Here is a 23,751-nt window from a genome sequence, read left to right on the forward strand (position 1 = left end):
ATTTCAGTTCGGTTCAGTTTTTAATTTTAAAATTTTTAATTATTTCGATTCGGTTCGGTTTTGATCTGAAAAAATGAAAAAATCAAACCGAACCGATTAATGATAATAATATATTTTTTCAATAATATAAAGAAATTAAATCATATTAAGATTAAAATATTTTAATTAAATTTTAAAATACTAAAAATGAAGTTTAAAAAATTAAAAAATTATTTAAAATCGAAACCGATCGAACCGAATCAGACCGGTTCGGTTCGATTCTATTTCTAACCCAAATCGGTTCGATTTGATTTTCATAAACACTAAAATTTTGATTTTCGATTTATTTGATTCGATTTGATTTTAAACCGAACCGACCGAATGCTCACCCCTACTAATCCCTAATTTCTAATCTCTAATTAGGGATTATAATCCCTAATCCCCCTAATTAGCTACACTAACAAACCAAACCCTAAATCCCTCATTTGTTTTTCCATTTTACTCTCACTGAGAGTAGAGACGCTAATCTCTCAATTCCACGCCGCCTCACCCTCCCGTCACACATGCCTGTGCCTCTTCTCCTCTGAGCACTGAGCTCCACCACTGTCCACCGTCCAACCTCCACTCTCCTCCCGACATCATCGACCGATTAACCATTGCAGCTAACTCGGGTCATCGATCTTCGCTTGCAACACTGAGTCGCCGACTGTACCTCTCTGTGGCTCTCTAGTCTCTCTCTCCAGTCTCCACACAATCGTCGGTCGTCGCTCTTCACGCACTCTTGGGCCGTCGCTCTCCAGTCCATCGGCTCTCAACGCTGTGAACAACTTGGTTGTCCTCAATCCTCTGTCTTCCTCAGTCCTCAGGCTTTCTCAGTTCTCAGTCTTCGCCTCCTCGGTCCTCATCAGCAACTGTAAAAGTTAAGTAAATTTTTTTTACACTATTGAGAAAAGTGTTGGTAATTATAGATTCTGCAAATTGTGAACAAGAAAATAACTTCCTGATATTTGTCATTGAAAATTGGTAATTATTTTAGCCATTTAGACAACCTGCTAGTTCATTGTTCTTGCGATTCATGTTCTGTAGTTCAAGTTCTTTCCTTATGACAAAATTTATTATTTAGCAATGTTGATAATTCAACTTAAATATGTTATGCTTTTTATTTTGCAAGTTTTCATGGAGTTCTTTTTTTTTTTTTTTTTCCAGAGATGATATTAATATTTAAAGTAATATTAACCATTCTTGTGAGGTACTTCTGCACAAATTTGTTTAGAGTTATTTGTATTAATTTGATCAAGTCCCTTGCTCAGGTGTCGTGGATCATTGAATTAGGATGTGTTCTGGGTTTCCATTTCTGGTAAGTACAGTAGTTGATTATTTCTCACATTGAATTTTCAGGATTACCTGTATATTTTCTTACCTTGTGCTCATATTCTTGTAGGCCATTCTTTATTGATTTGTTCCCCACTTATTAATCAATTGACGTCAAGAGGTTTGTGATTGCATTCCTACTTCAATACTGTGTTTATTATCGATTTTGGTTATACCTGTTAATTATAGTTTGACATTGTTTCATGTATCATTTTCAGTTCTACCTGTTAATTATAGTTTATGGCATTTTTTATGTTTACATTTAATGGGATGCTGTAGATATCCAAGGGCGTATAGAATTTTTCTTCTTATTTCTTGTTGTGTTAAATCCACAAAAGTGTTCTTGCTGAATGTACAGTGATGGAAAAGTTTTTAATCATTTTTAAGTGCTACTACTTCTGGTGAAGTGATACTGACCTATGACCAATTCAACTTACAACGCATTTTTATAGATAGTTTGGCAGGCTTATCAATGGGATAGCCTCATATTGAGAATTGAGAATTATAAGGTTAATTAAGACCCTTTCTTTTAAAATTCTGCATGTGTTGGTTGATAGGCCTAACTGGCTGATTCAGCCCTTGAGAAAATGGTGTTGACCATTAGAACTGCAATATGAGAGAGTGAGCTAAGGAGTACCACATTCTACATTATATATGAAGCACATTGTCAGCAAAGAAAAAGGAACTACAGTTGAGTCGAGTGTTTAAATATCAAGTGAAATGTACACTTTTGTGGGAGCTCCAGAGAAAAAGAAAACCAACACACCAAAAATTCATAAAATCAATATGATTAGGTTCTGTTTTTTACTTTAAATATTAATTTTCTATTTATGTTTTGCAGCCAGATATTTTGTCATAATTGTATGAATTATTGTTGTCCATATTTTGTGTGTCACATTTAATCCTCCATCTCTTCAAATATAGAAAACAGAGATGGGTTGAATGGGCCTAACCCTAACCCTTCACCAAGTACTGTAATATTAACCTGTTAGAGAACTTGGTTTGCTGGATCAGATGTGCCTCTTAACCAACCTCACCTGTCTGAGGCCTATATTCTTGTTCAATCCTTCTCTGACCTGATTAATTTTCCTATTTTAATCTGATGGAGATTATTGTTTGTAAGTGCTAAACTTTAGGAACTGCAAGTCTTATAGTTTACCCTAAGTGTTGCTATGTAACTGATAGATTATCTATCAACAGTATTTTTTATCTGCTCTAATTATAGAGTTGCTTAGTGCTTCCATGGGCTGATAGCTTATTTGATTTTATTTTTTATCTAGATTATATTATTTTTTTTAAAAAAATTAATTATAAAAAATTTTTAAATTATTTTTTTATATTAGTAAATTATTTAAAAATATAAAAACATATTAAGTTAATCATAATCGTATACAATATTCAAATTCATTCAAAAATATGTTTTTAAAATTATATTTTAATTATTATATATAATATAATGAACAAACAATTTCATATATGTTACTAAAAAGAGTTGACGGCAAAAAAAATGGATTTTTAATTTTATTATAATTATATTTTATATTTTTTTATTAATTAAAATATTATTTTTTTAAAATTATTTTAATTATACTATATTATTATTTATAATATTAAAAATTAACAGAATTATCATGTTATTCATTAATATTATGTGAGTATTACCACATCAGTAAGTTTTAGAAAAGAATAAAATTTAAAAATTTTAAAAAATTAGTTTATTATTTTTAATATTTTTAAATTAAATAATATTAAATATTATTTTTAATTATTTTTTAATATTTTACAATTAATATATTTAATAATATTATTTTTTTAATAATAGTTTTAAAAATAATGATAAATTATAAACGTATTAGATAGATTACAAAAAATATTGATATTAATTTTAGTTAAAATAAAATTAAAATAAATTATTATTCTCATAAAACTATTGATAAAAATTTTTAAATAATAATAATAATAATAATAGTAATTTTTAAATATATTTAATAATAAAAAATAACTTAATAATTTTAAAATTTCTAATTATATAAATAAGGTAGAGTGTATTTAATCAAATATTAAAATAATAGAATTTAATTAATAAAAAATAAAAAAATAAAATAAAATTATAATAAAAATAAAATATATTATTTTTTTATAATTAATTTTAAATTTTGCTCATGTAAAATGAGTTTGACAAAATAACATGATAATTTTATTAATTTTTTAATGGTATAATTAATATTACTGTATAATTGAAATAATTTTAAAAAATTAAATTTTAATTAATAAAAAATATAAAATATAATTATAATAAAATTAAAAATACATATTTTTTTAACTATTAACTTCATTAAAAATATAAATTAATATATATTTTTATTAATTATTTTTTATTTAATATATATTAAGCAAAATCAACTATAAATAATCACTGTAATATTCACCTATATGCAAATGTCACTGTAATTAAAATCATAATCAAAATTATCTCAATTTACTTTAATTCCTCCTCCGATTTTTATGAATTTAATTTATATATTTTTACTATACATATCTTGTGTAGGAAAATGAATGCCAATCGACAGTGGATGTATAATAGGCTCAAGGACGGGTTGTTGAATACTGAATTTTTAAATGGTTTAGAGGAGTTCATACAATTTGCTTCAACCCATCCTGAATGTATGGATGGTATGAATATAAGATGTCCTTGTAGTATGAAAAGGTGTTCGAATCGGAGGTTCCTCTGTGTGGACGATGTACGATATCATCTGATGAAAAATGGTTTCGTCCCTAATTACTACAGGTGGACAGCACATGGTGAATGTTGGGATGATCAAGGTACCTCTAGTGTGCTATTGTCTGAAACTATCATGGAAAATGATTTTCAAACTGGGACTAGTGGCCGATACCATGAAATGGTACTTGAAGGGTTTGGTTTACCGCCTCAAATTGAATTCATGGAGGAGGAACCTAATGCCGATGCACAAAGGTTGTATGAAATGTTACAAGCAGCAAGTGAAGAGTTATGGCCAGGATGCAATAAGCACACAAAACTGTCTGCTGTGGCACGTTTGATGAACATGAAATCGGAGCATCATTTCTCTGTAAAATGTTTTGATCAGATTGTCGAGTTTTTGAAAGAAGTTCTACCTGAAGATAATGTGCTTCCTGATAATTTTTATAAAACGAAAAAGTTAATTGAGGGTTTGGGTCTACCAGTGGAAAAGATTGATTGTTGCAGAAATAATTGCATGATATATTGGTCTGGTGACGCTGAGTTACAAGAATGCAAGTTTTGCCAGCTTCCTAGATATAAACGCACGGTAAACAGCTTGACAAAGCAAGTTGTTCATAAGCCATATAAGAAGATGTATTACTTTCCTCTCACTCCAAGGTTACAACGGCTTTATGCATCAGACGCAACAGCACCTCATATGAGATGGCATGCTGAACATGAATATGAGGAAGGGGTCATGCATCATCCATCTGATTCTCCTGCATGGAAACACTTCAATGCATGTTATCCATCATTTGGATCAGAGATAAGGAATGTGATGCTTGGATTGTCTACTGACGGATTCCAACCATTTGGACAATCTGGCCAACAGTACTCATCTTGGCCCATCATTCTGACACCGTATGATTCTGATATCTAGGTGATTCTCACAAGGAAATTGTTTATGATTCTCAGTTGTGTGATTGATTTTTCTATTATGATATCTTGCAAGTATTGTAAATGTGATATCTTGCAGGTATTATAATTGTCATATCTTGTAGGTATTACCATTATTTCTTACTTTAGTATTCAAATTGAACTGTTATTCTGTGATTTTCTAGGAAAATTATTTGAAGCTAAAAGAACAACATTCAAGCCAGAATGTGGGATCAGATCATGTGGAAGGAGATGGAGGAACTATTAATGAGGATCAATTGTTCATTACTGCAGCAGGAGGATGGCAAGGAAGTCGAGTTTATGGTTTAGGTAGTGCTGCATCTTCTGCCTTCTCTCAAACAGGAACTGTGGGAAAAACAACAAATGTTCCATCATCACAATCACCAGAATGGAAGAAGGAAATTGAAGCAAAGTTTGAAGAGAAGTATAATAGTTTGCAGAAACTTGTAGAAGACCAAAATCAGATAATAGCTCGAATGCGTGATGAACTACAGGCAACGAGGATGGGACAGCAGTCTTCCTCATTGATGCCATCAACATCTGATATGCCTCCAGCTCAAAGATCCCCTGGTGATTCACATATAGATTAGCATGATATCATTTCTCACTGACTTTAATAATATATTTTATGATATGAATTTGATACTATTTGGATTAATTATGTATTTTGAGATATTTTAAGTTTTATAGTCTTGAACTATAGTAATGTTTTGGATTTTTAGATTGCACAATTATGAAATGAAGTTGATGTTTATATATTATCTTTGATGTTTTATGTATTGGAATGTGTGTACATATTGATATTTTAGCAGATTTATGAATTTATTGAAAAAATGATATGAATCAGATTTAAAAGTATTTATTAGTGATTAATTAGCCACAAAAGTAAATTAAATAATAAATATATATTTAATTTTACTATTAATTTGCGACGAAATAGCGACCAAAACAGCGACCATTTTGCGACTAAAAATTAATGACCGAGTGACTAAATTCTCAAAAAATAGCGACCAAAATAGCGACCACTTCGCGACCAAAAATTAACGACCAATTTACTTCCACACAGCGACTAAATGTTCTTCCTTGAGGCGATCAAATAACAACGAAATAGCGACCAAATTAGCGACCAAAATAGCGACCATTTCGCGACAAAAAATTAACGACCAATTTACTTCCACACAGCGACTAAATACTCTTCCTTGAGGCGATCAAATAACAACAAAATAGCGATCAAATTAGCGACCGAAACAGCGACCATTTAGCGACCAAATTATAGCGACCAAATCAGCGACCATTTAGCGACCAAATTTTAATGACTAATTTTCAACCATGACACCAAATTAGCGATCAAAAAATGGTCGCTGATTGGTCGCTATTTTAGCGACCAATTTCCAGATTGTCACCAAAAATTTAGCGATTGGCCAAATACCGACCATTTCATTTTGGTCGCTAAATGGTCGCTATTTCATAATAGTGACCAAATTCTGCCTTTTAGCGACCAAAATTTTGGTCGCTAAATCACTGTTTTTTTGTTGTGTCCGGTATCGGGATTCCTACCGTCCGGTGGAATCTTGGATGTCGGAGGCCTCTAGAAGGGTAAGAACTATATTTTTATAAAATGTTTTAATGTATTTTATGTTTTAAACATGAAAGAAAATGAGTTTTTGCATGAAAATAGCATTGGAGGAAAACTCAGGTTCCGCTGCCGAACCTCAAGTTCGGCCGCCGAACATGCATGCGTTGCGGGTGTGCTTTAGACCCCCGAAAGCATAAGTGAGGGAAGTCCAGGTTCGGCCGCCGAACCTCAAGTTCGGCCGCCGAACATGGCATGCATGCGGAGGCACATTCGGCCCTCGAACGTGGTCTGGCCAGCCACTATAAAAGGGTCCCTTAGCCGAAAACGGGCGAGCTTTTTCCCCATTTTCGGCCAAGGTGAGTCTCCGCCGCCCCTCACCCATCTTTGGCGTCTTTTCTCTAGATCTTTCAAGTTTTTCACTTGTTTTAACTTTGTTTTGAAGATTTGAGCATTTGAGCAAAGTTTTGGAGCTTGGAAGTTCAAGAACCCACTCTCTCCCACCTCCGAGTTTTAGGTCATCTCTCTCTCGATCTACAAGAGGTAAGAGCCGATCTTAAGCTCATTGCATGTTTTAAGTAAGTTTTAAGTAGATCTATGGGGGTAGAATGCATGTTTAGGTTATGGTTATGTTTATGGGTATAAATGTATGTTCTTGAGCAATGTGGATGCTTGATGTGTTGTAGATGGGGTTTATGATGGTTTGAGACCCCTAGGAACATGTATGCTTGTGTATGTGTGTTGTAGAATAGGTTTGATGCATGTTTGTAAGGTTTGGAGGCGAAATGTGCAAAGGGAGCCAAGTTTCTGCCCTTTGGCAGAAACCAGGTTCGGCAGCCGAAGGACTTTCGGCCGCCGAACATGGCTGGGGAGGCAGCCTTTCGGCTGCCGAAGCTTGCCCCCGAAAGGAGACTTTCGTCTCTGTCTGGCAGTTTCGGCCGCCGAAGGTGCCGCCGAACCTGCCTGACTTTCGGCTCTAGAGGGACTTTCGGCCGCCGAACCTGCCGCCGAAAGTGCCCTGTCCAGGCCTCCTTTGTATGTTTTTCTATGGTTGTTTCATGATGTTTTAGGGGGTTTTTGGGGAGTAGTTTAGAGATATGTTCTAGTATGTTTGGTCCCTCATTTGAGTCCACCTGTGTAGGTTCGGACCCGAGGAACTGAGGACCCCAGCAGTGAGTTCAACTGCTTTGGTGTTGTCAGAGTCAGCCAGAGGTGAGTGGAACTAAACTTAATCTTTTAAATTGAGAAATTGAATGTTTTATCATGTTTCATGCATCATGATTATGCAATAGGATGATTGCATTAGTTTTCACGAATATGCTGCATTGCATCGATTGTTGTTGATGTGGGTGAATGTTGGATGACCCAATTAGTCCATGACAGGAAGACCAGGACCCCATTCTACGGCCTGGCACGGTTATGGGACTCGAAGACCAGGAGCCCAGAGGAGGTCCTGGGGCAATGGTAAGTAATGTATGTTGTGACAAGAAGACCAGGACCCCATGCTACGACCTGGCACAGAGTTAGCTTGGACTAATTGGTGACAAGTTCACCCAACCCTTATGTGAATTGTTTGTGTTATGATGCATTTCATAGAGCATAGTGTTAATATGTTTTATAGTCCTACTCACTGGGCTTTTAGCTCACCCCTCTCCCTTTACCCCCAGGCTTGCAGGTACAGGATAGAGCAGGAGTCCGGATAGAGTAATGAAGTTTTGTTTATGTAATAGCTAGCAATGGACATGATCAAATTGTAATGTAAAGTCTTAATCAGTATAGTTATGTAATGAGATGATGTTTATGGATGTTAGAGGTGTGCTTGACCATAGAGTGTTGTTATCCCTTTTAATACATGATCTTAGAGATTTTTTTATGATGTTTATGTAAACCAACTCAACATATGGTATGTCACCCTTTGGGGGGGCCACTGATGAGATCCCACAGAGGGATCAATGTTATGTTAATGTATATGCACAGGTTGAGTTTAGTTGATGTATATGGAAAGAAAAGTTTTAATTTTTTTATGTATGTTGTTGATCATGTATGGGATTAAGCAGGTTCACAGGATGCATGTTAGGCTTGCTACGGGTCCCGGCGGCCTTAAGTCGACCCGGATCCTAGCGCCGGTAGCGGTCCGATTCTCGGGTCGTTACACGTCCCGTGTGGGACTGGGTTGTGTACTGATGCAGAGTGAGAGGGTGATTGCTTATGCTTCTAGGCAGCTAAAGAAGCATGAGTTGAATTACCCCACACATGACCTTGAGATGGCAGCAGTAATCTTTGCGCTCAAGATGTGGAGGCACTACCTCTATGGGGTAAAATGTGAGATCTTTACAGATCATAAGAGCCTGCAGTACATCCTGAGTCAAAGAGATTTGAACTTGAGACAGAGGAGATGGGTAGAGCTGCTGAGTGACTATGATTGCAAGATTCAGTATCATCCGGGTAAGGCGAATGTCGTGGCAGACGCCCTAAGCCGGAAGTCACTAGGCAGTCTATCCCACATCACGGCAGAGAGGAGACCAGTGGTGAAGGAGTTTTACAAGCTCATTGATAAAGGTCTACAGTTGGAGTTGTCTGGTACCGGTGATTTAGTGGCCCAGATGAGAGTGACACCTATGTTTCTGGAGCAAGTGGCTCAAAAACAGCATGAGGACCCAGAGTTAGTGAAGATTGCCAGCACTGTTCAGTCAGGCAAAGACAGTGAGTTCAAATTTGACAGTAAGGGGATCCTCCGCTATGGGAGTCGTTTGTGTGTACCAGATGACATAGGGCTAAAAGGAGACATTATGAGGGAGGCTCATAATGCAAGATACAGCGTTCACCCGGGAGCCACCAAGATGTATCAAGATCTGAAGAAAGTTTATTGGTGGCCAGCGATGAAGAAAGAAGTGGCACAGTTTGTGTCAGCCTGCGAAGTGTGTCAGAGGGTGAAGCTGGAACATCAGAAGCCGGCTGGAATGCTTAACCCGCTACCTATTCCAGAGTGGAAATGGGAGAATATAGCTATGGACTTCGTAGTGGGGTTACCGGCGATGTCCAACAGATTGGACTCCATATGGGTGATTGTGGACAGACTCACCAAATCTGCTCACTTCATCCCTGTCAGGAGTGGCTATTTTGTGGACAAGTTGGCGCAGGTGTATGTTGATGAGATCGTCAGGCTGCATGGCGTTCCTGTTTCAATAGTGTCGGATAGAGGGCCCCAGTTCACCTCCAGATTTTGGCGGAGTCTGCAGAATGCCATGGGTACTAGGTTGGATTTCAGCACTGCCTTCCACCCCCAGACGGACGGACAGTCCGAAAGGACCATCCAGACTATCGAGGATATGCTTAGGATGTGTGTGCTGGACTTTGGCGGTTCTTGGAGGCAGCATCTACCTTTGGTGGAGTTTGCCTACAATAACAGCCATCATGCTAGCATTGGGATGGCTCCGTATGAAGCCTTATATGGGAGGAAGTGCAGGTCACCTGTTTGCTGGGAGGAAGTTGGAGAAAAGGCCTTGGCAGGGCCTGAGCTAGTAGAGATCACCAGCAGGGTGGTACCCATAATCAGAGAGAGAATCAAGACTGCTGCAAGCAGACAGAAGAGTTATGCAGACGTCCGCAGAAGACAGGTAGAGTTTCAGGAGGGGGATCTGGTATTGCTCAAGGTGTCTCCAATGAAAGGAGTGGTTCACTTTGGGAAGAAAGGTAAACTAGCCCCACGATACATCGGACCCTTTGAAATCTTGCAGAAGATTGGGAATGTGTCGTACAAGCTAGATTTGCCTGCTTCAATGGCAAGAATCCATCCGGTTTTCCATGTTTCAATGTTGAGGAAATTTGTGTCAGATCCGGGCAAGGTTCTTAGTGAGCCTAATGTGGAGATCCAAGAGGATCTCACCTATGTTGAGCAGCCAATGCGGATCATAGACACCCAGATCAGAAAGCTGAGAAACAAGGAAATCCCGATGGTGAAAGTCCTATGGAACCACCACAATATAGAAGAATGCACTTGGGAGACACGGGAGTCCATGCTCCAGCAGTACCCTTATCTTTTCTAAGGTTAGCCTCTTATGTGTTTTATGTGTATGTTATGTGTATGCCATGCTATGTGCTAGTTGAGGAACATTCGGGGACGAATGTTCTTAAGGGGGGGAGAATGTAATACCCGGCTAGACTCCAGTATCGGAATTCCTACCGTCCGGTGGAATTTCGGATGTCGGAGACCTCTAGAAGGGTAAAACCATGTTTTCATGAAATGTTTTAATGTTTTTGATAATTTTTAGTAGAGAGGAAATGAGTTTTTGAATAAAAACAACCTTGGAGGAAAGCTCAGGTTCGGCCGCCGAAACTCAAAGTTCGGCCGCCGAACATGCATGCATTTCGGGTGAGCCTTAGGCCCCCGAAGGCATAAGTGAGGGGAGCCCAGGTTCGGCCGCCGAACCTCAAGTTCGGCCGCCGAACATAGCATGCATGCGGAGGCACATTCGGCCCCCGAACGTGGCCTGGCCAGCCACTATAAAAGGGTCCCTTAGCCGAAAACGGGCGAGTTTTTCCCCATTTTCGGCCAAGGTGAGCTCTCCGCCGTCCCTCACCGATCTTTGATGTTTTTCCTCTAGATCTTTCAAGTTTTTCATTTTTTTTAACTTTGTTTTGAAGATTTGAGCTTTTGAGCAAAGTTTTGGAGCTTGGAGGTTCAAGAACCCAATCTCTCCCACCTCCAAGTTTTAGGTCGTCTCTCTCTCGATCTTCAAGAGGTAAGAGCCGATCTTAAGCTCATTGTATGTTTTAAGTAAGTTTTATGAAGTTCATGGGGTAGAAAATGCATGAGTAAGCTTATGTTGAATTTATGAGTTTTTGATGAGTTTTTGAGCAATGTGGCTTGTAATGTGCGTTTGATGTGTTGTAGTTGGGGTTTAAGGTAGTTTGAGACCCCTAGGAGCTTGTATGCATGTTTTGGTTGAGCTAAATGCATGATGGTTTGAGTTTGGAGGCATTTGTGCATGTTTGAACCAAGTTTCTGCCCTTTGGGAGAAACCAGGTTCGGCAGCCGAAGGGACTTTCGGCCGCCGAACCCTCTTGTGGAGGCAGCCTTCGGTTGCCGAAGCTTGCCCCCGAAAGGAGACTTTCGTCTCTGTCTGGGAGTTTCGGCCGCCGAACATGCATGAGTTTCGCCTCTGTCTGGGAGTTTCGGCCGCCGAAGGTGCCGCCGAACCTGCCTGACTTTCGGCTCTGGAGGGACTTTCGGCCGCCGAACCTGCCGCCGAAAGTGCCCTGTCCAGCCTTCCTTTGCATGTTTTGCATGAATGTTTTGAGGAGTTTTAGAGGGTTTTTGGGGGATGTTTTAGAGTTATGTTATAGTATGTTGGTCCCTTATTTGAGTCCACCTGTGTAGGTTCGGACCTGAGGAACCGAGGACCTCAGCAGTGAGTCAACTGCTTCAGTCAGTGTCAGAGCTAGCCAGAGGTGAGTGGAATAAATCTTATGCTTTTAAATAAATAAATCAGTTTTGAGCATGTTCATGCATCATGGATGCCATGTGATATTTTAGGTTGTTTGCATTAGAAATCACGAATATGTTGCATTGCATAATATGTTGTTGATGTGGATGAATGTTGAATGATCCATTAGCCCTCATATGTTATGACATGATGATATGATATGGAAGTCTAGACGTGGCCTGCACTACGCCCCTGGCACTATGTAAGAGAAAGACCGGACGTGGCCTGCACTACGCCCCCGGCACCATGGATTATGTATGTTATGTTATGTTATGTATAAGGGAAAGACCAGGTGTGGCCTGCACTACGCCCCTGGCATGATTGGAATATGTAGAGGGCTAAATGGTGACAAGTTCATCCTTGATATGATTAGTTGTGATGTGATGCATTCCATGATAGCATGTGTTTTAAATGCTTTATGATTCTGCTCACTGGGCTCTAGTAGCTCACCCCTCTCCCAAATTCCCCAGGTTTGCAGGTACGGGCTAGACAGAGAAGTCAAGAAGAGTAATGAAGTCTTATGCATGTAATAGTTAGAATGTGGACATGACAGATTGTATAATGATGTATGGATATGTAATGTAACGATATTAAGGTTAGAAGTGTGCTTGACCATAGTATATTGTAATCCCTTTTGATACATGATCTTAATGTTTATTGATGACTATGTTTAACCAACTCAACACATGTTATGCCACCCATTGGGGGCATTGATGAGGTCCCACTGAGGGGCCAATGTTTATGATTATGTTTAGTGCATGCACAAGTTGAGTATGGTGTATGACAGAATGTATGAAAGAAAAGTTTTAAATTTTTTTTATGTATGATTGTTGATCATGTATGGGATTAAACAGGTTTTCAGGTTGCATGTTAGGCTTGCTACGGGTCCCGGCGGCCTTAAGCCGACCTGGATCCTAGCGCCGGTAGCGGTCCGATTTTCGGGTCGTTACAAGTAAGTTTTTAGATGTGTTCCCAGACGAGCTGCCAGGTTTACCACCTGCTAGGGAGATAGAGTTTAAAATTGAATTGATGCCTGGAACTAGACTGATCTCTATCCCTCCCTACAGGATGGCACCAGCAGAATTAAAGGAGCTTAAGGAGCAGTTGCAAGAGTTGGTAGATAGAGGCTTCATCCGACCGAGGACCTCACCTTGGGGTGCTCCAGTGCTATTTGTGAAAAAGAAGGATGGATCTCTCAGACTTTGTATCGACTACAGGTAGTTGAACAAGGTCACTACCAAGAATAAGTACCCGTTGCCAAGGATCGACGATCTATTTGACCAGCTAGCCGGAGCAGGTTGTTTCTCCAAAATAGATCTGAGATCGGGGTACCATCAGCTAAGGATAAGAGAAGAGGATGTACCGAAGACAGCATTCAGGACCAGATATGGGCATTATGAGTTCCTTGTGATGCCATTCGGGTTAACCAATGCCCCTGCAGCATTTATGGATCTCATGAACAGAGTATTTAGCCAATATCTGGATCACTTTGTTATTGTCTTCATAGATGATATCTTAGTGTATTCCAGAAATGTAGAGGAGCATGCCCATCATCTGAGGTTAGTACTACAGACCTTGAGGGAACATGGCTTGTATGCCAAGTTCTCCAAGTGTGAATTCTGGCTGAGGAGCATCTCTTTCTTGGGGCATGTAGTGTCAGAAAATGGAATCGAGGTAGACCCCAAGAAAGTGGAAGCTGTAGCTAACTGGCCTAGACCCACTACGGTGATAGAGATCAAAAGCTTCTTGGGCTTGGCAGGTTACTACAGGAGGTTCGTTCAGGACTTCTCTAAGATTGTAGCTCCCATGACCAGATTGACCAAGAAGAGCTAGAGGTTCGTGTGGACCGACCAGTGTGAAGAGAGCTTTGAGGAGCTCAAGAAGAGGTTGACTTCAGCACCAGTGTTAGCCCTGCCATCTAGTAATGAAGACTTCTCAGTGTATTGTGATGTGTCCCATGTGGGACTGGGTTGTGTGCTAATGCAGAATGAAAGGGTGATTGCTTATGCTTCTAGACAGCTAAAAAAGCACGAGTTGAATTACCCTACACATGACCTAGAGATGGCAGCGGTGATCTTTGCACTCAAGATGTGGAGGCACTACCTTTATGAGGTTAAATGTGAGATCTTCACAGATCATAAAAGCCTGCAGTACATCCTGAGTCAGAGGGAGCTGAATATGAGGCAAAGAAGATGGGTAGAACTGCTAAGTGACTATGATTGCAAGATCCAGTACCATCTGGGTAAGGCGAATGTTGTGGCGGACGCCTTAAGCCGGAAATCACTTGGCAGTTTGTCCCATATTTCAGCAGAGAGGAGGCCAATAGTGAGGGAGTTCTTCGAGCTCATGAATGAAGGTCTACAGTTGGAGTTGTCTGGTATAGGTGCTTTGATTGCCCAGATGAGAGTGGCACCCGTGTTTCTGAAGCAGGTGGCTCAGAAACAGCATGAGGACCCAGAGTTAGTGAAGATTGCCAGGATTGTTCAGTCAGGCAAAGATAGTGATGTAACAGCCCGGAAATCGATACCCCTCTGTAACGGCCCGAACCACTACCGGCGCTAGAATCCAGATCGGCTTAAGGCCGTCGGGACCCGTAGCAAGCCAAACATACCTCCTATCACCTGGTCAAATCCCATACGTGATCAAAACTTTAACATAAAAATTGAAACATCTGATGTAAATACCGAGCTTGACCTGTATGCAACAACTGGAAACATAAAGAACCCCCTACTAGAGCCCTCATCAAAACTCTAGCTGGGTCAACAAAATATACATCAAGCTGGGATAACATCCAGAGAACTAGAACCTAACCTGTGTATGCATCAAACCACAAACATAGGACCTCCACTAGGTCCTCATCAAGCTCTAGCGTGGTAAACAACACATGCCACCAGTTTAGTTCAAACACAACTCAACATCTAACATAACATACATCATGTATTAAAAGGGGACTAACCAAGTCTTAGGGCCAAGCACAGTACTAATCCAATAAACATAACTTTACATTACAATCTCTTACAAAACATTATATCAATTTACAATACATGTCCACACTAAAAGTACTAATCTAATACTATTACATAAGCAAAACCTTTACTCTTGAGACTTCCCGAACGACCTCAAACCTGCAACACTGGGGTTAGGGGAGAGGGGTGAGCTAAAAAGCCCAGTGAGTAGAAACAAAGAAAAACAGTTCATTAATTACATACTTTCATGAAATGCGTCACAGCACAACTAAATCATATCACGGATTGGACCTAACCCCAAAACATCCCTAAGCTATTTGCCCGGCCCCCATAAAAGGCACCACAGGACTTCGTAATGCCTGGCCCAGCCAGGTCTTATCCATAGGGCTAGTGGGGTCGTCCTTGGTCCAATCTCCATCAACAGTAAATAATGCAATGCGTCATATTCGTGTAACTAGTGCAATCAACCTATTACATATAAACATGATGCATGAACATGCTTTAGGCATTTGCATTCTTAAAGTAAAAGATTAAGGTTAGTTCTACTCACCTCCGGCAGACGCTGGACTGACTCTGCAACTGCTAACACTGATGGCCTCCTCGATCCCTCGGGTCCGATCCTACACAGGTGGACTCGAATGAGGTGCCAACACACTCTAAACAACTCATAAACAACTACCCAAAAACCCTCTAAAACATCACTTAAACATGTATAGATAACAACCTTGAAAAGGCTGGACAGGGCACTTTCGGCGGCACCTTCGGCGGCCAAAAGTCCCTCTCCAGAGACGAAAGTCAGGCGCTTTGGCGGCCGAACCTGCCTTCGGCGGCCAAACCTTCCTTCGGCGGCCGAAAGTCTGCTTTCAAGCCAAACTCAACTTTCGGGGGCAAGGTTAGGCGGCCAAACCATGCATCCAAAGGCAGGTTCGGCGGCCGAACCTGAGTTCTTCCCAGAAGGGCAGAACTCAGCTTCTCATGCATTCAAGCCTCCCAAACCTTCCAACACCCCAAAACAAGCACCCAGCTTTACCAAAACATGCATAAACCCTTAACCATGCACAAAGGAGCTTAACAACTTAATTAAACTCAGAAAACAACATCAAAGACATACATAGATAGCTTATGACCCACATAAGCCAAAACCATCAAAACAACCCAAATCCTCACATACTCTCTCCCCATCATGCATACTCACTCCCACATGCATAGTGATGACCGCGAGGTTTCTTCGTACGAATCAGAAATGAGGCCCACGATATCGGCCCATTACTCGGACATCTTCGAGCCCTTAGTATGAGCAAGGTCTGGTTCGTTCAAATGGTAAGGCCGGGCTCCCTCCTGACACGCCTCAACCGGGATGGCCCATCCTCCAGCTCAGCAGGGGAGCCCCTCTTCAATCCGGCCCAGCCTGGCTGGCCCAACCCAGAACCCAGAGTAAGACCCATTCGTTCATCTTGCAGACCCGTCTACCCGTGCCCAGAGAGAATCAGAGGTCGTTACGCATGGGACAGAGATTTGATTCCCACGTACGTCCGTATCAGCGTGGCAGGGACAGGTGGTATACTGATACTCGTTCTATTGGCACGTCACTAGCAGACAAAAGGAAACCTATAAAAGAAGAAATACTCTCTTCTAGGTTTAAGCTTTTTCTAAGTTTTACAGAGCCCATTGTAAAAACCGTATTTTTCTGGATCTCAGATCATCAATTGGCACCGTCTATGGGAAACGAGGTTGATCTTTTCATCACCAGAGTTTCCATTCTTACAAAACCCACTGAGATCCACAATGGCTAACCCCATTGAAAACAATAGCACCCACAACGACCTGAACTCTGCCCAAGAAGGACAACAGTTCTCTTTTTCTACTCCTACGACTACCAATAACCAACCACCCATTCCTTTCAACCCTTCGCCAAGCTTGACAGGGAATGCGCCCGCAGTGGCCTTGTCCAACCAGGACCTCCAAACTATCGCGTTCCAGCTACAAAGCACCACCCACTGGTTGGGGCAGATAATGCAGCAAAGGGGCCTTGGCACCCTAGTGAACGCACGTCCGATGGTAGAAGAACCCCGTTCAAATGAGCCCCAACCTGCCCATAACCACCTTCAAACCGACAGTCGTGACATTGGAGAAAGGGAGAGGAGAATCGGGGGAGACGAAGAACCGGAGGCCCGAGTTCACGGGAGAAGGGTGAGGGAGATGATAGAAAATGACGAAGCCGACAGCTATTCTGCCGGAACCACCAGGGAAACAGGAGGTGAAGCAGAGGGGGAGGAATATCGTCTAGAAAAGAGACCCAGGCAAGAGGATGATAGCGTAGACCAAAAGCTGCAAAGGCTGAAAGAGCAGCTTCTGGTCGAGCTGAGAACGAAGGACCAGAATCAAACTCTCCTACCTGCCTCCTCTCCTTTCTCGAAATGGGTGCAGCAGGAGACCGTACCTAAGAAGTTTATGATGCCACCTATGGCTGCCTACGACGGAACTGGGAACCCCCAAGAACATGTCCTTAACTACAAGACCTTCATGGAGCTACAGACTTTGTCGGATGCTTTAATGTGCAAGGTATTCCCAACGACGTTATCAGGCCCAGCAAGAGCATGGTTTAATAACCTGGAGGCTGGGAGTATCAACAGTTTCGGAGACTTGGCCACTCGTTTCATCAGCCGCTTCATTGCTGGCGTTCCCGCTGATAAGAAAACGAGCTACTTGGAAACAATCAGGCAGAGGAGAGAAGAGTCGCTCAAGGAGTATGTCGCCCGTTTCAATACAGAAGCCCTCCAGATCCCCGAACTCGACGAAGGAAGGGCAATATAAGCCATGCAGAAGGGGACAACCTCCGCCGAGTTCTTTGGCTCGTTAAGCAGGAAGCCTCCGACCTCACTGGCTGAGTTGATGAAGCGGGCCGAAAAATACATAAGGCAGGACGATGCCTTGGTAACAAGCAGGTTTGCTAGGGGACTGATAGATAAAGGAAAGGCACCGGAGGAAAAAAGGTTAGAGAAACACGAGAGAAAGCATGGTAGAAGGCCTGAGCCCTATAAACAGCCTTGGGAGCGCAGGGATCAAAGACCCCTCCCATCTCAGGACCCAGTACAAAGATCACGGCCCTCATGGGTCCCAGAGAAGCCGACCCCACTCAATGCCTCAAGAGCCAAGGTACTCATAGCCGTACAAGATAAGGAGTTCTTGCAGTGGCCCAGGCCCCTAAGAGCTGAAGCAGACCAACGAAATCCTGACAAATACTGTCAGTACCATCGCACGCATGGCCATGACACCAATAACTACTTTCAGTTGATTGCCGAGATCGAGAGGTTAATAAAGAGGGGTCACCTCAAGAACTTCGTGAAGAAGCCGGAAGGATAGAGGCCTCCGCCGAATTCGACAGTCCAAACGCCACGAAGAACGGGAGCTAACCCCGCAAATGATGGGTCCAGCGGAACCATCCATATGATTGTAGGAGGCATGGGGGGTCGGATGAGCCGAAGGGGGAAAAAGAGGAGCAGAGAAGAAGGAAACAGTAGCGCCGAGGTCATGTAAGTCGTTGAGCACTCTTCAACAGTCATCTCTTTCTCCTAGAAAGACGCTCAGGGCATTCAGATGCCCCATGATGATGCCCTCGTCATCGAGGCCATCATCCACAACTATAGGGTAAAGAAGGTTCTAATGGACGATGGGAGCAAAGTAAATCTGCTGCCTTACCGAGTCTACCAGCAGATGGGAATTCCTGAAGAGCAACTAATCCGAGACCAGGCCCCGATTAAAGGGATAGGAGGAACGCCAGTAACGGTGGAAGGAAAGGTAAAGCTAGCCCTTACTTTGGGAGAAGCCCCAGGGACTCGCACCCATTATGCAGTGTTTCTGGTAGTTAAACTCCACCTGAGCTACAACGCGATCCTGGGAAGACCTGTGCTGTTTGACTTTGAGGCCGTTACCAGTATCAGATACTTGGCAATGAAGTTCCCCACAGAAGCAGGAGTGGGAACAGTTCGGGGAAGTCAGGAGGAAGCAAGGGCAGTGTACCTGGCTACCGTAGCAGAGCCGAGCTCAATAAAGGAAAGGATGGATTCAGAGGTCTTGGAGGTCCGAGATGAGAAAACAGAGGCCAGGACAAAGCCGGTGGGGGAACTGGAGACTTTCTCCTTATCAGAAATGGAAACAGACAAAGCCTTCAATCTCAACGCCGGCCTCACCAAGGAGCAGAAAGCCGAGGTGATGTCCTTGATTCGAGGTCATGCATCAAGCTTCGCCTGGAAGCCTTCGGACATGCCCGGAATTGACCCCGGGGTGATGACCCATAGACTGAATGTCCTCCCTGAAGCCAGACCAGTAAAGCAGAAAAAGAGGGTAGTAGGAAGGGAGAAGCAGCAGGCCACCAAGGAGGAAGTACAGAAGCTAGAGGAGGCAGGCTTTATTAGAGAAGTTATGTACCCACAGTGGTTAGCCAATCCTGTATTAGTCAAAAAAGCCAATGGCAAATATAGGATGTGCATAGACTTTACTGATCTGAATAAGGCTTGCCCTAAAGATTGTTATCCCCTCCCTGATATTAATAAAATGCTCAACTCGACGGCCGGTTTTGATTACATATCGTCTTTGGATGCAATGTCTGGTTATTATCAAATCCCAATGTACAGGTCGGATGAAGAAAAGACCTCATTCATAACCGAAGATGGGACTTACTGTTACAGAGCCATGCCTTTCGGGCTGAAAAACGCCGGGGCAACTTACCAAAGACTGATGAATAAAATCTTCAAGAATCAAATTGGCAGAAACGTCGAAGTATATGTGGATGATATGGTGGTAAAAAGCCTGACTTTCCAACAGTATATGGCAGATTTGAAGGAGGTATTTGGGGTATTAGACCAGTACAGAATGAAGCTGAATCCAGCAAAGTGCGCTTTCTCCATCAGAGGAGGAAAATTCCTGGGATACATGGTGAGTGGGAAAGGCATCGAGCCCAACCCGGAGAAAGTAGAAGCCATACTAAATATGTCAGAACCAACCTGTGTAAGGGACGTCCAAAAACTGACCGGAAGAGTAGTGGCATTCAATTGATTCATGTCACGGTCGGCAGAAAAGTGTCTACCGTTCTTCAGAAAGTTAAGGAAAGTGCCAAACTTCGAATGGACAGAAGATTGTCGTGAAGCCTTCAAAGAACTCAAAAGTTATCTCAGCTCGCCTCATGTGCTTAGTAGTCCCATAGAAGGTGAAGAACTTCTGATATGCCTGGCAGCCTCTGAACAAGCAGTTAGCGCCATACTGGTAAGGGTGGAAGAAGGAGAGCAGAAGCCTGTTTTCTATGTCAGCAAGGTGCTTAAAGATGCCGAGGTCAGATATCTGAATATTGAGAAGATAGCGTATGCTCTACTGCTGGCAGTCCGGAAGTTCAGGGTTTACCTAGAAAGCCACCAAGGAGTTATCATGACAGATCAACCCCTGAAGAAGATCTTACACAGGCCGGAGACTTCAGGTCGGATGTTAGCTTGGTCTGTGGAGATCGGTCCTTACTGCCTAGAGTATCGACCTCGGACAGCTATAAAATCTCAGGCCCTCGCTGATTTCATAGCGGAGTGCACATTCGATGAGAAAGTCAAGGGAGGAAAGAAAGGAAGAACTCTCCCAGAACTTCAATTGGAAGTTATATGTAGATGGGGCTTCAGGCGCTGAGGGCAGCAGCGCTGGAATAATGCTTAAGGGGCCCGGAGAATTCAAGGTTTGCTACGTCTTACATTTGGGGTTCAAAGCCTCCAATAATGTGGCAGAGTATGAAGCCCTAATAAACGGGATGCTGGTCGCAGTAGAAGTGGGGGCAACTGACCTCGAGGTAAATAGTGACTCACAACTAGTAATCAATCAAGTAACTGGGGCATACCAGGCCAGAGACCCAACCATGCAGAATTACCTGGCAAAGGTGAAAGCGATAGAGGCCGAGCTCATGGATCGAGGAGTTATTGTCAGATTTCAAAGAATACCACGAGAGGAAAATGAAGAAGCAGACTTGCTTAGTCGGTTAACCAAAGAAGAATTAGAACAGCTCCTTGATGAGGTGTACATACAACACGTCAATACGCCTGCTTTTAGTAAAACAAACATGGTATTGCAAACGGAACAAACCCAGACTTGGATGACCCCGTACCTGGAATATTTAGAGAAAGGAAAGCTCCCCGAAAATAAGGATGAAGCAAGAAAGATAGCAGCCTGAGCGGCTAATTACCAGGCAGTAAGGGGGACCTTATACCGAAGAGGAAAATCCAGCCCGTGGCTCCGGTACGTGAGCCCGGAAGAGGCAATAAAGGTGATGGAGGAAATACATAAAGGGACGTGCGGAGTTCACGAAGGAGCGGGAACATTGGCCAATAAGATATTCAGGCAAGGATATTACTGGCCCACCGTAAAAAAAGAAGCAAAGGAGTTCGTCAGCAGATGCGATGTATGCCAGAGGTTCGCCAATGCCATCAATGTCCCGGCCATTCCTCAGTCCAGCATATCCAGTCCATGGTCGTTCTCACAATGGGGAATAGACATCCTGGGACCTTTTCCCAAAACCACGGGGCAGAAAAAGTTCGTGGTGGTGGCTGTGGAATACTTCTCAAAATGGCCGGAGGCAGCAGCAGTATCCACGATCACAGCTCGGCAGATGATAGATTTCGTATGGGGGCATATTATCTGCAGATTTGGCATACCAAGGGTGCTTATCTCAGATAATGGCAGGCAGTTTGATTGCAGCACTTTCCGAGCGTTTACGACAAACATGGGAATATGGCATAAGTTTTCCTCAGTAGCTCACCCTCAAACCAATGGCCAGACAGAGGTTACCAACCGAGCCATTCTCCAAGGATTGAAAAAACGACTGGATGGGGCAAAAGCAAATTGGGCAGAAGAGCTCAACAGCATCCTGTGGGCACTGCGAACTACCCCCAGAACGTCCACTAAGGAAACGCCTTTTGCACTCGCATTCGGCACTGAGGCCGTAGTCCCAGTCGAGCTACAAGTTCCCACACATCGAGTTCAGTTCAGTAGTGAAAGCACCAACGAAGACAAGTTAAGAAGCAATCTGGATGCTCTTGAGGAAATCAGGGAGGAAGCTCAAGTTCGAACTGCTGCGTATCAGCAAAGAGCTGCCCGTTACTATAACCAAAGGGTCAGAGAAAGAAGCCTGAAGGTAGGAGATTTGGCCCTAAGGAATCTGGAGGCTACGGGAAAAAGAGCGGCGATAGGAAAGCTAGCACCGATCTGGGAAGGCCCATTCAGAATAGCTAAAGTGGTCAAGTCAGGAGTATATCGAATTGAGGATATGCAAGGAAACCTTGAACCTCACGCCTGGAATATTCAGCATCTTAAAAGGTATTTTCCTTGAAATGTTATTAAATACAAAAGATAGATTGTATTTCAAAACAAAGCAATAAAATAGACGCTGTTATGATCCAATCTCTTTCTTTTACTATAAATTCACATTGCTACTTTCAAACTTAAAAGACAAATTAAAAGATCGGGATCCCCAAGATCTCCCGGGAAAACAAAGAAGATCGGGATCCCCAAGATCTCCCGGGAAAACAAAGAAGACCGGGATCCCCAAGATCTCCCGGGAAAATAAAGAAGACCGGGATCCCTAAGATCTCCCGGGAAAACAAAGGAGACTGGGATCCCCAAGATCTCCAGGGAAAACAAAGAAGACCGGGATCCCCAAGATCTCCCGGGAAGACAAAGAAAACCGGGATCCCCTAGAACTCCCAGAAAAACGAAAACGGTCGAAGGTCTTAATAACCTCCCGGAGCGAAAATTCCCAATATCATGTGCCGGGACACCTCATAAAATACAGTTCCAATCTCACGAGAAAGCTGAATCTTAAGCTACAAAAAAAGAACCAGACTCCGACCTCCTAAAAAAGTGCGGAGCACTATCACCATGAGCGCCACAGCATCACACCGACCTCAAAAAATGAGCTCGAAAGGGCGAAAAAGTTCGGCTAAGGAACATCATATACGGCACCGACCTCGAGAAGTCCAAACAGCAAAGAGCCCGGAAAACACTCAGGGGCATAAGAAGCATCATGGGTTACAGGCATAAAAGCCTAAGCAAAGAATCAAGGACCGAGTCCCCCAGCTCGGATAACACTGCAACATGAAACACTCAGATAGAAGGAAGCTAAATGTGGAGGGAACAACAGAAAACAGAGCTCGAACCAGTTTGCCACAAACAGACATTTAGCAAAAATAACCCAAGAAGAGGGAAAACGACAAAGGCCGAACTCCCCCTCCCAGTGGAGCATACAGACTAAGTTGCACCGACTGACAAAGAATCACCCCGAGAGGGACCAGACATTCGAGCTCACAAATAAAATAGCGGAGTAAAATCGCCTAAACCAAAACTGTGCAAGTATAAATAAAATATAGAGATTTACTCCCTCAATCTTCATGTAATAAACATCGAGGCAGTAAAGGGGGCAACCCGAGGAAAATTTAATGGCACGAAACAGATAAAACCTCAGCTTCAATTCCTGTCAAAACAAGGCTAAAGGCAGAAAGATCAACCTTGTCCATCATTGCGACAGAGCTCACGAGTACGGCTAGTCCAGCTCGGAAAAAAGTAAGTCAAAAGCTCAGTCGACTGAATGAACTCTAGGCCTGAACGATTAAAGGGGCAAGAAGGAGAAAGCAATACAGCAGATCCCTCGGGAAAAGTTACGGAGCAAGCAATCTAAGTACTTCATTTATGACA

The 23,751-nt window shown here is 42.5% G+C and overlaps 1 protein-coding gene across 3 annotated transcripts; it reads left to right on the forward strand.

The window, feature by feature from the left end:
• The first annotated feature begins 492 nt into the window (after nucleotides 1-492).
• Nucleotides 493-5,769, forward strand: LOC122722609. 3 transcript variants are annotated; one of them, XM_043953724.1, is made up of 5 exons: nucleotides 493-898; nucleotides 1,290-1,336; nucleotides 1,421-1,471; nucleotides 3,899-4,658; nucleotides 5,173-5,769. In XM_043953724.1, the coding sequence occupies exons 4-5, from the start codon at nucleotides 3,903-3,905 to the stop codon at nucleotides 5,596-5,598; spliced, it is 1,182 nt and encodes a 393-aa protein (XP_043809659.1). In that variant the 5' UTR covers nucleotides 493-898; nucleotides 1,290-1,336; nucleotides 1,421-1,471; nucleotides 3,899-3,902; the 3' UTR covers nucleotides 5,599-5,769. The 3 variants fall into 3 exon arrangements, 1 of the variants encoding a protein (XP_043809659.1); XR_006349527.1 differs by lacking the exon at nucleotides 3,899-4,658; XR_006349525.1 differs by lacking the exon at nucleotides 3,899-4,658 and having other exon boundaries at nucleotides 493-1,336.
• The last annotated feature ends 17,982 nt before the right edge of the window (nucleotides 5,770-23,751 follow it).

This window comes from Manihot esculenta, chromosome 2 (assembly GCF_001659605.2).
Source record: "Manihot esculenta cultivar AM560-2 chromosome 2, M.esculenta_v8, whole genome shotgun sequence".
In the NCBI taxonomy this organism is placed as follows: Eukaryota; Viridiplantae; Streptophyta; class Magnoliopsida; order Malpighiales; family Euphorbiaceae; genus Manihot; species Manihot esculenta.

Excerpts from the sequence above, each read along its gene's own strand:
- LOC122722609 (XM_043953724.1), top strand. The coding sequence starts at position 3,903 with ATGAATGCCAATCGACAGTGGATGTATAATAGGCTCAAGGACGGGTTG. Across the intron at positions 4,659-5,172 it reads TTCCTAGATATAAACGCACG|GAAAATTATTTGAAGCTAAA; the intron begins GTAAACAGCTTG and ends GTGATTTTCTAG.